Source organism: Gallinula chloropus (genome assembly GCF_964237585.1).
Source record: "Gallinula chloropus genome assembly, chromosome: 7".
Classification (NCBI taxonomy): Eukaryota; Metazoa; Chordata; class Aves; order Gruiformes; family Rallidae; genus Gallinula; species Gallinula chloropus.
This window is the reverse complement of record NC_140092.1, coordinates 24225695-24239951: the sequence shown is the minus strand read 5'-3', so window position 1 is coordinate 24239951 and position 14257 is coordinate 24225695. Positions and strand designations below refer to the sequence as shown.

General features: G+C 40.9%; 1 protein-coding gene across 1 annotated transcript in view; it reads left to right on the top strand.

The window, feature by feature from the left end:
- The window catches only part of NSD2 (nuclear receptor binding SET domain protein 2), a gene marked incomplete at both ends in the record, with an annotated part of 59833 nt that overhangs the window by 2821 nt on the left and 42755 nt on the right, over positions 1 to 14257 (top strand). Inside the window, one exon of the mRNA XM_084266963.1 lies at positions 13823 to 13988. Coding sequence (XP_084123089.1) covers positions 13823 to 13988 — 166 coding nt within the window. The remainder of the gene's footprint in view (positions 1 to 13822; positions 13989 to 14257) is intronic.

Sequence of the window (14257 nt, the reverse complement as noted above, 5' to 3'; positions counted from 1 at the left end):
AATAGAAATAAGACATAGTACCAGGGAACACACTGAAGGCAATTTTTCAAATGCTTGTCCACATGTGGACTAGTAATATTCTGTGTGTATGTACTGTTCTCTATGATAGTAACAGTACTAATTGTCAATGTTCTTTGGTTTCAGGCCCCTGCTCTAGCTGTTACTTTTATCACCAACATCCAAAGCCTTAATATTAGTGCATCATACTCTGTTTAGCTGATAGTGGCTGAAAATTGAAGTTAGAGAAATGTCCTTGGAGTAAAAGCTGATTGGTTTTGAACTTAGCTACCTGTTTATTGTAGGTTACAAGTTAATGTAGAACCTGCTTGTCTGGTTTTATTTCTGGGCTGGTTCTCTCTCTCATTGTCCAAGCTTTTACTTACTCCTTGATTTAACAAAAATCACCATGGTTCAAATACTGCCATCTGTGTAAGGTAATTATACCTCTATTTCCTGGGCACAGCAGATTACTATCTTGCCACGGTGAGAGGCGTATCATTTAACAAATGTTCTGATGCTCTGTTGTTGGGTTTTCTTCTTGTTTGGGGATTTTTTTGTTAGCGTGAAGGAAGGCTGTTTAAAACTTTTATCTGTAAGCCAGTTTTCAGTTGGTAATACAAGTGATCTGCTCAGCTCTGGCATGAGTTTAGATCTCTGTTGATAACTGGGCCTCCAAGAAACAGCTGTGCCACTTCAGTTTTCCCAGGGTAAAAGAGAGGAAGTAGGACAAGCCATGACTCTTTCCTCTCTCTGCTCCTGCCCTTCACCCTCCTCCACCCTCACCTTGGTATCTCCCCACCTGAGGAGTTTACTTTAAAATTCAGACCTCTCCTGTTAAGGCATGGTTCAGCAGTTTATGCCAAGGTACTACCCTGATAGTGGTCTGACACCAACTCCAAATGTTCTGTATTATTGGTGGTAGGTATCACATGTTAGATGTTTGAATCAATGCCAAACCCATGGACTCTGATAGTTGCCCACTTGATAGTGCTGCTCATGAGAGTGGCAGTATGCTTCAGTATGAGATTCTCTGGTGGCTGACTTTCGAGTCAGTGTTTTTGGCAGTTCTTGCCAGTTAGGGATGAGGATTTTCCTGGATTTTTCTCACTCAGTGCTTTTGTTAGAAGTGAAACAATCCTTCTGTTTAGAGGAGAATGGCAGAGGTTTACTTCACATGCTGATACAAAGTAATCCAAGTCTGGTCCCTGGAGCAATCCAGAGTTTCTGTGCAGGAAATAGAAAGAGCACAAGGATCTGCAGCTCTGGTGCTGGTGGTTCCAAAGGAGGTCTGTGCTCTCTAAGAACAGTGCAGTATGTGACACTGCCACGTTTGAACTTGGTCTGCATCGGCTGGGTTGGGCCTACAAGTGGCAGTTGGCCCTTTTGGCACAGCTTCCTGGCACTGCTTCCCAGCACGGGTGTAGTAGCTCAGAAAAGCAGCAATGCTGTGCCCAGAACAAACCTGGAAGTCCACACGGGGCTGTACTTGCTAGCTGGGGGAGAAGCTGTACCTTCCACACAGCTCCTATCCAGTTTTCCTGTGGTCCTCTTGTTGTGCTACCAGAAACCTGGCAGTTGGTTACTGTTTTCTGCTCAGTACAGTCTGTCATGGCTTTGCAGCAGCTACGTGGGGGCAGTTGCAAGTTACTGAAGAAATTCCACTAGTCCTTGTCATGTGTTTACATTGCCATTTCCTCCTCACAGAGAAAAACTTGTTCTGGCCGACTCCATTATACCCGATACCTACAAAACGTTGTAGATAGTGCCTTTCCCAGTGAATGGGAAAGATCTAGAAACCCAGTAAGGGCTGAAGAGCAGCAGTCTGAGGATTATCTGTTGCTTTTTATGCTGCTGTGCAATTTAAAGATGGGAATCACTGAAGTTGATGGTGTTGCTCTGATGCTTACATCTAATCAGTAGAGATGAGCAAAATCCAAGAAGTTCCCTGTAAGATCAGTGAGTTTGATTGTCTTGTTAGAGCTGTTACAGCCAGACACTGAGGTGACTTGTTTTAATTTAAAAAAAATTACAAGGAAAAAACAAAGTCAGATAAATGTGTCTGTTTCAGATGGCGGGTTGTTTTTCATCAGCTGTTATTAGGAATTCCTGGTCAAGTACAGTTACTGAACTTGTCATAAAATATGCAGAAAACTATAGGAGTCAGGATCTGTAGTTGTTGGGTAAAATGAGTGCAAGTGCCTTTTTAATGGGCTGTTCTTGAGGTATCAGATCCTGTCTTCAGCCAACATCACGATCTCAAAAGGAGTAGGAATAACCCTGAAAACCTCTTCTGGGTGATTGCTTCAGGAACAAGAGAAATAACTTCTTCCTCTTTGGAAGGGTTCCTGAGCTACTACTGTTTTATGTTAGCCTTTAGTAAAGGATTATATTTAGCTCCACCTTGAAAACTCGTTTTTGCTAAGCTCTCACAATGTGCAGCAGTAATTGTTACTTTGGAACTTTAAATTGTTTGTTCTTAACGCCTCATTGGGAAAGTACCTTAAAGAACTACTTTTAAGTTAAAAAGCATCGAAAAGCATAGAGTGCCAAGAACGTACTGGTTTGAGGGGAAATTAGAAGCTGTGAGTATTCTCAGAGTGGCTACGAAATTAATTATAGAAAACTTAAGTATTTTGTTCAGGGCTCTCCATACTCAAGGCTCTTCCTGGTCCTATATGTAAAAGTGGCTGAATTAAGTTTGCTTTCTGCATAAAACTGATGTCTCAATATGTAACATGTAAATGCGTTTTTCTCTCTTCATAAACACATGGGTGGAAGAATCCAATTCAAATACGAAATAATACCTTGAAGTGATGACAGAATTGCTACATGGGAATAGCTCTACCAAGTAGGATGAAGGAGCCATTTAATTCAGTACCTCAGCTCAGTGGGGAATGTTCAGCAAAGGTTGCGTAAAGGGAAGTATAGATGTGGCAAATCATGAAGTGGTGCTCTCTCTGAATACACTCAGCCTCCAGCAGTTTGTGATTCAGAGGCTTCTAGAGCTGGTGACTTAGTATTTAATAGCTGTAGATGGCTAAATTCATGGAAGGCAGCCTCAGGGGTTTTTTGAGACTGATCTTTTTGCATCCATTACCTTAAGTAACAGAGCATCACTTTTTCCTTTTCTATTTGCCACCCACTTGTTTCAGTTGAGTATGTCATACTGCTAGAAGTAGAGATCATGGACAAACTTTCTGTTATTGATAGGTTTATAGATTTCTCACAAACCTGCTTCATTTTTATTTTCAGCTTGAAGAGTCCTAATGCATTGCTCCATTTCAGAATGTTACTTCTTGTTATCGTCCTTTTTCTGAACTGTGATGCCCTGTGGGTTCTGTTATCTCTTGTTTGAGAATGGGGGACCAGAACACTACAGGGCACTGAAGATACCAATGTTTTGTGGCTGCATATAGTGGCGTGTTAATGATTTTCTATATTCTCAATTTCATTACTTTTCATTATAAACAGCACTTGGCATTTGAGTGATTCTTGATGGCTTCTGCACACTGGAGACAGTTTTCTGTGGAAGAGAGCTGACCAGATAAAATCTAACTCAGATTGTCAGGATGCAGCTGGTAAATTGTTTCATACTCATCTTTGGTTTGTGCAGTGCAGGACTTTATTTTGCCTGTTTTGGTCTTTTGGGCACCATGGTGGACCTGGCAGAAGAAATAAAGTGGTGTGCAGTCCATCTCCTGGAAGAACTCTGACTGGGCAGCAGATTGCCTGGTGTGACACAATTGAGAGGTTAATGACAGATCTTTGGCTTAATTGTTTTTTAAGTTGACTGAACTTACTCTCAGTTGTTGCACTGGTAGTCTCATAATTGAAATGAATCCTGGCATATCAGCATCTCTTATTCACATTGTGTTGTCCAGTACTGGTTGGTGTAGCAAGGCCTTTGCTTGTTTTCACTGCTTTTCTGACTGAGATGTGGTGAAACCTTTCTGTTGCTCTGTTTAACCAAAATAATGCATGTCTAATTTTCTTCTTTAGCTAAGAGTTAGATCTGCAGTTCAAGGTTATGCTAGTTGGATGTATTTGCAGGCAGATTTTTGGGAAACTTCAGTGATCTGTACCAGATGTCATTTCTGGCCCCTAAAAACCCCCTTTTGTCAAGAAAGATGCTTTGTAGTAACCCTTAGGCAAAGTAGCAAAAGCAAAATATTTTGATCTGTCTCGGAACAGTGATATCATCCTCCTCTATAAGTTTCCTTGTTCTGGAGTGGGTTTCATGTAGGATGCTTGAACTTCAGGACCTCCAAAAGAGGTCTTTGTTCACAAATGCTAATTTTATGTTTGTCTGTTACCATGCTTTGTTATTCTCCCAATACAAATACATAGGTCCAACTGGGCTGCCATTTATATTTCTGCTTTTTGTGAATACCCAAAGTACCTACAGGAGTTGTTCTTTTGTGCATCGTAAAATGGGTGGTAACTAAAAGTGTGAGTTTTCAATAATAAGGAATTAATTCCCTTCTCAGAAAGACTTCATAAAAATGCTTTAGTTTGGAAGCCCAGGGCAAGAGGGAAAACTGGATCTTGCACGGACTGTTGTTTAACAAGCCTTGCTACACTTGTATGAAGCAGGGAGTAAATGTGTAGCCTCACAGTGCTAATGCTAGAAAAAAACCTAATGCTAGAAAAGCTTGGGTTTGTTTCTTTGTTATTTTATTTTGGTAAATAAATGTCAATTCAAGTTTATGTTGAGGGTGTTTATGATGAAGTAAAATAATTTAGGATCTTAGTTCTTGTGAAATTAATAGCATCTTGATCATGTGCTTCATGATATTTTACTGTGATGACTGCCCTATTTCAAGACTCATATAGGGTTGAGGCATTTCTGGTTGGGATTTCTCAGGTTTTCTGTACAATCTTATTGCTAAAAAATAAGGAATATTTCAGGAATATGCTTCAGCATTGCTAAATCAAGGTGATGCCTGGTTAGGTGTTTTGGGCATCTGTTCTCCCCACACACTTGCCCATAGGATGATTAAACGCTGTTTCTTGCATTTCATCTCTAGAAAAGGAGGACCTACAAGGTGTATATAACGACACAACCTGGATGGAAAACCCTTGTACCTGCTTTTGACTGTGGGGATTCAGTGTAAAGCTCTCATCTCAAAGGCAGAGTTTGGACTTGGACTATGTAAAATTATTAACAACAGAGTCCCTTCATGCCAAATCAGCATTTGTTCTATTTAAGCCAAGACAGTGTTCTTGTTGCAAGAAAAGTGTAGTGATAAGTATCTGCCCTCGCCAGAAGACAAAGTTCTGTAAATCTAGTTGCCCGTTGGCAGTATTATCTAGGTTTGGGTTTCTGTTTTCTGCCAAGAATGTTAGGATTCAGAACATCAACCCATCAGCTACCAACAGGGGGGGTATCAGTTAAGAAAGGATTTTGGGAAAACTCTTTCCTACTGAACTCTGTAAGTGCATAAGAGAGCACCAAGGGTGAGACCCTGATACAGATTCTGATCTTGAAAGTTCGGGAAACCATTGTGCGTGCAGGTAGCGCAATGCGTAGGGCGGTGGCATTCTGAAAATGTAGGCACAGAATCACAGGGGTTGGAAGGGCCCTCCAGAGCCCATGGGGTCCAACCCCCTGCCAAAGCAGGGTCCCTAGGACAGGTCACACAGGTTGGCATCCAGACGGGGCTGGAATCTCTCCAGAGAAGGAGGCTCCACACCCCCTGGGCAGCCTGTCCCAGGGCTCCCTCACCCTCACTGGGGAAAAGTTCTTCCCCATGTTGGTGCGGAACTTCCTATGCTGAGATGATTTAGCTTTGATTCTGTATCCTGTGTGAAATTCATATGAAAATTATTCAGAAATAACCATTTCCCATGCCAAACTTCCTTATGGCTTTACAGTGACGCTTTTCCAGACTTCTGTACCATGCCATATCCACACTATCTTACATACCCAGATACTACATCAAAAGTTTAAGTCTTTGAGGATGGGTGAAGGTTAGAGGAGTTGGATGTAGGCAGAAATCTTTTCCTAGTACTCCATACAAAATAAGGGTTCATTCATTGTGATTGAGCCTTACCTAATTTAAAATCCTGAAATGTGGAACCTGTCAGTAATAAGCCAGTAACTTAGAATTTAAGAGGTCATCTAAATGTAAATGCAGGGATTCAGTAAAGCAGCTGAAAGAATCTGCTCTCCATGTTTTTAAGAAAGATCGAAGGTTGGGAAGTGTTCCAGAACTTGCATCTTACTGGATTTATCTGTGAATGATTGAATCTGTTTCTTTTCAACTCTTCGCTTGGAAAAAGCAGTTGTATCCTGGTTACTAAAATACCATGTTAAGTTTCCTTCTAAAGTACTGCTCGTGTAGTGTTTGTGTAAAGGAACGGTTGCTGATTTGGATAGACAGATTTTGTTTTAAATGTAAAGGCATCTTTAAAAACTTCTCATCTGCTGAAGACTTGCTAATGAGGGAACCAAAGCCAAAACAAAGAATTGAAATGCAACCAGGAGTGTAGTGGTTGGTTTGAAAAACAAATTCGAGCTTTTATCTTGCTTTAAAGTTCATAATCTACATTATGAATCCCTGTCTAAACTTAAATGTCTTCTGCTTGCTTTCCCTCTTGGAGGGGAGAGTTCTGCATGCTATTCAACATGCTGTCCACAAACTGGTTTAGATTAATTTGGGGAAAGAAATTGAGGAAACAAACCTATTGTCACAAAGCTTATGTCTTGTTTCAAAGAGCTGCCACCAGCACGGAAGAGTTTTGGGGCGTCCACATGTAGAGCAGTGATTTTCTTCATCATTTTTTGTCGTCTTGTTTTATATCTTTACCATCTAAACACATTGAAGAAAAGTAAGTAAATCCTGGTTGTGTCAGGAAGATTGGAAATTAATGTTTTCTGCAAATGTAATTGTTCACACTGTCAGATTTCACCCCTTTTTATCAGTACCAGAAGAAAAGAAGTAAGTAATAAAAGAAAAATCGTAACTTAAGAAATACATTTAATGTAATTGCACTCAAAATTGAATTTGGAACACTTCAGTTAAATCTCTGGCTTGGTATAAAATAATTGGAAATCTGCAAAAATAACAAACCAACCCCCAGTCCGGTTTGGGGGTTTTGCTGCTGTTGTTTTTAAATGGACTTTTCATGTCCTCCTCCCCCTGCAGTCTTTACCTCGCTGCACAATATAATACATATTTTAGGAGTTGCAGATTTAATTGTGCAGAGGTTGATGCAATGGCATTTTAAGGATGGCAGGCTTGAATGCTCTACCAAAGTGTCCATTTCTGTTCTATTGAAGATGGAACATAAAAACTTGCTTCCAATTTCCTTATCCTTCTCTGTTTTGTAGTAATGATTCGTCATTTTATCTTAACCATAGAATGGTTTGGGTTGGAAGTGACTGTATTTGTGCTTGGGATTGCTCTGACCCATGTGCAGAGCCTTGCAATTGGTCTTACTGAACTTCATGAGGTTCCTGTGGCCCACCTCTCCAGCCTCAGCAGGGATGCCCTCTGGATGGCATCCCTTCCCTTCAGCTTGTTGACTCTACCACACAGCTCAGTGTCATCAGCAAACTTGCTGAGGAAGCACTTGGTCCTACTGTCCATGTTTCCAACAAAGATGTTAGACAGCATCACAACACCGACCCCTGAAGAGCACCACTCATCTCTGGTCTCTGGTGGGCTTTGAGCCGCTGACCGCAACTTCTTGAGCGTGTCCATACAGTCAGTTTCTTACCCACTGGGTGTTCCAGGAGGATCTGCTGGATGATCATGCCAGGCACTGAAGTGAGACTGACTGGCCTGTGGTTCCCTTTTCTTGGCCTTTTCTTGTCAGTGAGAACTTCACTGGACTGCCACGACTTCTCAGATGTGATGGTGAGAGGTTAAGCTACTTCATCCACCAGTTCCCTCAGAACTCCCAGATACATCTCATCACGTCCCAGGGCCTTGTGTGCCTTCAGGTTCCTTAGACGGTACAGAACCTGCTTTGTTCTCCCAGCCCCTGCCTTTGCCTTCCACAACTTTGGGACTATGGCTAGAGCACTTGACAGGCAAGACTGAGGCAAAAAGTCATTGAGTACCTCAGCTGCCTTCGTATCCCAGGTACCCAGGTCTCCCATTTCCTCCTAGACAGGGCCTGCATTTTCCCTGGTATCTCTCTTATCACTGATGTACCTATAGAAGCTTCTCTTGTTGCCCTGATGTCCCTGGACAGATTTAATTCTATCAGGAATCAATTGTTGCTTTCCTAACCTGATCCCTGGCTGTTCAGACAGTTTCTCTGTATTCTTCCCAGGTTACCTGTCCCTGCTTCCAGCCTCTGTAGGCTTCCTTTCTGTATCTGAGTGTTCACGAGCTGCTTCTTTATCCATGCAGGCCTCCTGGTATTTTTGCCTGACTTGTTCTTGTTAGGATGCATCACTGCTGAGCTCGGAGGAGATGATTCTTGTATTACCAGACAGTGTTGGCCTCTTGCCCCCAGGGCTTTGTCCCATGGTACTCTACTAAACAGGTCCCTGAAGAGGCCAAAGTGTCCTCTCCTCCAGTCCCAGGTAGTGAGATAACTGTGTGCACTCTTCATATCCCTGAGAATCCTGACCAGGGCTTGTGAACATTTGGTGGCTCTGGTCTGTCTGTAGAGGGCCTCATCTGCTCCATCATCTTGGAGAAGTGGCCTGTAGCAGACCTTTACACCTCCTTGCAAGGGTCTGATATTTCCCCGTTATACAGTGCAGAGAGGAGCAGGAGTCAGGGAGAGAAGGACCTGGGGGTGTTGGGTGACTGCAGGCTGAACATGACCCAGCAGTGTGCCCAGGCAGCCAGGAAAGCCAATGGCATCCTGGCTTGTATCAAAAACAGTGTGGCCAGTAGGTCTGGGGAAGTAATTGTGCCCCTGTACTCGGCATTGGTGAGGCCACATGGCATGAAGCTGTGCCAGGGCAGGTTTAGATTGGACATAAGAAAAAAACTTTTCACTGAAAGAGTTGTCAGGGCCTGGAACAGGCTGCCCAGGGAGGGGGTTGAGTCACCTTCCCTGGATGTGTTTAAAAAAAGGGTTGCTGAGGTACTTAGGGATATGGTTTAGCTTAGGATGGGAATGGTTGGATTTGATGATCTTCAAAGGTCTTTCCAACCTTGTGATTCTGTGATTCACTACCTTCACTTTTCTTAATTGTTCTCTTTTTTTGGTCCGGTGTTGAATTCTCATGGTGTATTCTTCACCAATTCTCAACAATGTTCATTGTCGACGTCCCTTTTTGACAGTTCAGATGAAGTTTGTTTTACTGATTTCTAAAATAGTCTTCCAGGTTCGTATAGTGAAAGGGTAGCTTTTTGATGCTTAAGGTAATTTGCAGTAGTTTTGAGGGGTTATAAGTCCTTACACATGTATGCAGAAATGCATATATACACAAAACAGATAATGATAATATTATTATCTCTAGCACTGGTTACTTTAAAAGGGATAGTTACCTCAGTTTGGCACCACCAAGTAAGCCTTCCAGGTGTTTGCTGTTTGTTTTCTTTAAATTACCTTTGTCCCTCCTGTACTCAGCACTCAACATGGTGTTTTCATAACAGAGTCTACAAACAAGCCTAAAGCTCTCGGTACAGTAAAGATGCTGCTTTTCAATCAATCCATTTTTCTTTTGGTCATTTAAAGATAGTAGTAATCTTTGAAGTCGCCTGTCACTCATGGTGTGTTCTTATTGTCATAACCATTAGTCAGACCGGAACTAAATGGAAACTGATTGGATTCTTTTGATCAGGTACAGGCAAAGTTAATTAAATACCAATGTTTTCTACAGCCAAGCCATTTTTTTGAGGCTGATAGAATGCTGACAGAAATGTCATAAATCCTTGTCAGTCTGCCTGTCACTCACAGCTTATGAAAGTGCTGAGAGAAATGACAAAGCTGCGAAATGTTAGGGAAAAGGAAAGGCACATTATATTTTCTTTCCTTTTTTGGTCCTTCTCAGCCTATTGTAGCTGCTGGCCCAGAAGAGTTTTTAAGGGTGCTGGTATTATTCAAGGCATAATTTAGGAAAACTCCTTTGCAATAAGGGAATTACCTATTCCACGCTCCATGCCCTGCCCAAGACAAAATAAGAATCTGTCTAGCTGCCTTTCAGAGCAAGCCTTTCTTTAAGTCAGGAATCTCAGTGTCTGCAACAGTGTGTCTGTGTACTCAGTGTTAGGAAGGGGTTGTGGGAGTCACCACTGGCTCACCCAGGCTTTTGTTGCCATTTCTGTAACTTCTCCACAGTCCACTGTTTGAAAGGAGAGCAAAACCCTGGAATTCCTTCCTGAAGTAGAGAAGAAATATGTTCATGAGCTGTTTACTACTTCTGTTTAATATAACTAGCTAAAAGTTTGGGTCTAAGGTGATTTTGAGGTGGTTATCTCAGAGGCTGCAGAGCTGGCCTGTAATTAAGGAAGGAGAATGTACAATCTGTGACTAAATGCCTGTTTACTTCTGTCAGAGCTACAGTAAAAGGTAACGGGATGGGGCATGCACACAGCAATCCAGACTCATTTAGCAATGACAGCAAGCAAAGCCTGTTCTGTGCTCATCTGTAGCACAGAAAGCTTGACAGACTTTACTTTGTTGACATTTATGGGTAGGAAATGTAATTAGACATGAGAACAATTAAAAAAAATAAAAAAGTTGTTAAAAAGATACCCAGAGCCAAGGATTGAGGGGTATTTTAAAATAGTATGAATTTGTGTGAGCTTCCCTTGCTTTACAGTTGTGCTGTAAGCCAGCAGTTTCCCATCTTAATTTGCTTGTTGATGTATCCTCACATAAAGAACTGATCAGCTGTTGCAGGAGGAGCTGCTCCCTGTTGCGTTCACACAGACCACCAGGAGTGCACTTCCAGTCCTGCCTCTCTCATCTTCCGCGACTGCGCGGATGCCCTGTTCTGTTAGGAATCACAATTTGCCTAAACAAGAACCCCTGTGATCTTCTGGAAGAGAAAAACATGCAAGCCAATTTGCTTTTTCCTATACCACTTTGTTACTTGAGTGGTCGTTTCCTATTCAGAAAATTTGCAGAGTGCAAATGTCTCACAAAGAAGCTCCAGCTCTGGTCACGCGGGAACGGAGATGCCATCGGGGGACTGGGTGGCAAATTTGTTCAGAAATTTTCTCTTCCTTCCATCCCATCAAAAATTAAAAAAAAAACCAAACACCTGGATACTGAAGTAGAATCTCTGCTAATCTCTACCTTCAATATATGGCATTTTCTGATGCTTTTAAAAAATTTTAATACTTAAACACTTAATGCTGTGCTGGCGGTTTGCAGAGTATTTTTGAAAGCAAACATTGAAGAGACTGATGATGTCCTGTGGCTGCTTGTTTCAGAAGTATATGCCAGGAATTTCACCTCACTGTTTATTTACTGTTGACATACCTATTAAATAGATCAGAGTAATTAGCAGAGTGAGAAAAATCAAACCAGAACAGAATCATGTGGGAAAAATTAAGATGGGAATGAGCAAGTTCATGGTGATATTTTCTATAGGTTTTTAAGTCATCTCATGTAAAAGCTCTTAAATTATGTAAATTCTGTGCTGTATTTTGCCATTCTCTTTATACGTATTTTATTATAAAAGAAAACATAAATACAACAAGCATTGTAGAGATAAACCTTGCAGGTTTTATCAGAGCCTGTCATTTTCTAGAGGGTTTTTTTGTGTTCCAGTACAGTGAAAGAATTCTGGGCAGACTGAAATTTGTGACGTGCTTGTAGATACATTGAAATGTCATACTCACCCCTGTACTCCTTTTAGATTATGCTGCAGTAAGAAGCACTGGTCGAGCCTTTCCATTATTCCAGCCAGCTCCCTCTCAGATGGTAGTCATAAATCTTTGCAGCTTAGTTACACTCTCTGAAAAATACATAGACTCATAAATTAAAAATGATGGTCAGAATCCTGAGGAACTTTTACATTTCTGTAAACTGAGCTCATTGAAAAATATGTTCATCCCCCCTATTTAGTTGAAATGCTCAAGTCAGTTTTTGTGTGTGTTGGGATTCATATTTTTCCAGATCTGTTGTTGGCCTATGTATCTCTTAACTTTCAGTTCCTAAGTATTGACTTCTCATGCCATGTTTAACTGCTAGAAGGAGCATTTGATTTTTCACATCTGCTCAGAATCTTTTAGGTCTGTTGAGAGTGCTGGACTTTGAGGCAAGCTCAGCGGGAGGGGTTCTCTTGACAGTCTTGCAGAATCCTTAGAGAGCCAAAACCTTGAGACATGGGAACATGGCTGTAGCTGGAGGCGCACAAACTAAGTCTGAATTCGTCAGCAAAGCTGAATCACTGGATGAGTATCTGTCCCTAACAATCAGATGACACAGCCTGTTTGCCAGGCAAGCTTTAAAAGCTTTGAGGAAAGGGGTTTCTGAGTACATCAGGCCTTAGGTTTTTCTGATTGGATATGCCTCTCAGAATAGCAAAAAAACATCTATTCTGTTGCAGCATGTCAAAGTTTTTTGTTTGTCTTTGGAAAATAATGTGTCATTGGTTATGGTAGTCTCTAGATTTAAAAAGCTGTACATGGTAACCCGATCTAGTCTGATTTAACGTGATGCTCCAGATACTTGTTTCTGCGCTGTAGATTTCCAGTGTTATGTGTCGTTTCTTCCCTCTTTCTACTTTTAATTAACTAAACCGTGATTTTGCTCCAGCTCTACCATTAAATCCACCCAAGGCCCAAAGCTCCAGTCTGCATTCTGTATGTTGAGCTGATACTGCACAGTGTGAACAATACAACATGTGGTACATAAATTTAGTGCTAGAGAGATGAAAAGGCATGCTGAAAGCATGATACTTTTGTACTGACATCTGTAATGAGACAAGTTCTGTGCTTTTGTACATCCAGTGATTACTCAGGGGTGCTTATTATTTATCTCAGGTAGAAGAGATGAAGAGAAAACGTGACAAACTTCATGAAATGTGTTTAACTGGTGAATAAATGTGTTACTGAACTTTGTTATGATACAGTAGAAATGTGTGTCTGTCATAGGGCAACACGGAACTCCCTTGTAGTAGTTAAATCTATTCCTTGGAGTGGAAATACTTCTGTAAGTGTTTCCCAAAAGCGAAAATAGCTTAGAGTACCAGCTGAGCACTCAGAAACTTTTACTGCTGAAACTGGGACAGAAAGAAAACCTTGCAAAAGGGTACAGGGAAGGGTTTGTGTCGCAAATTCTCAGTAAATGAAAAGACTGCTGAAAGATGCAGGGTTTAGGGTTTTTGATGTAGTTTCTATTGAGACATAAATACAGGTTTTCAGTCTATTCTAATTGGGGATTTTAAGTTGTTTTTTAAAATCTAAGAACAGTTTTGCGTGTACAGCACTTAACTTGATTAATGATATCCAATACAGAGGGAGACTGGGTCTTCCACATCTACAGGCAGACCTCAGTTAATATGTTTGAAATTAAAGTAAACCTTCCTGATGGTGTTTCAGCAGTTACTAAAAAAGCTCAAATCAAACCACAGCTTACATGCTAATATTTATAATTAAAAACAAAAACATAAGTGGAACATGGAATATTTTCACTATAAGAGAACAAAAATTATCACAAAGTTTTTGTTACATGTGAAATGTAATTGTTTCTTAGAAAATATAATAGCTCTTTATTCTGGTGAACTATTAATTTTCCTCCTTCCATTACAACTCTGTATGTTTTTAGATGTAAGGAGAATGTTTAAACAGAATATGAACTGTCCTTTGTTGTTTATTTTTGTGTGCTATGTAGTAATCCTAGAGCATAGCTGAAGAAATACGGTGATAGTATTTCTTTCTTTTTTTTATCTTTTAAGGCTCCTGCTAAGAGAGATTCAACTCAGAGTACCATTAAAGAAGACAAAGTCCATCTGTTGAAGTATAATGTAGGAGATCTAGTGTGGTCAAAAGTGTCTGGTTTTCCGTGGTGGCCGTGTATGGTTTCTGCTGATCCTGTTCTCCATTCCTACACTAAACTAAAAGGTACGTCAGTAATGCTACAAACATCCAGATTTCTGCAGGTATACCTGAACAGTATTCTGGGAAAATTCTGTTCTTCATTTACCTATTCAGTTGTACCACACTGAACTACTTGTTGTCAAGAGGAATGTTGAAATCATATAAACGTTATTCTTGAGCATACAGCAGACAGGGTTCTTTCCACCATGTCTACTTAACTCATTCTATGAAGCTGAAGTCTCACTAGAAATACCATCTGATAGTACTTTCCATTGGTTTTGTGGAGAGTCTTG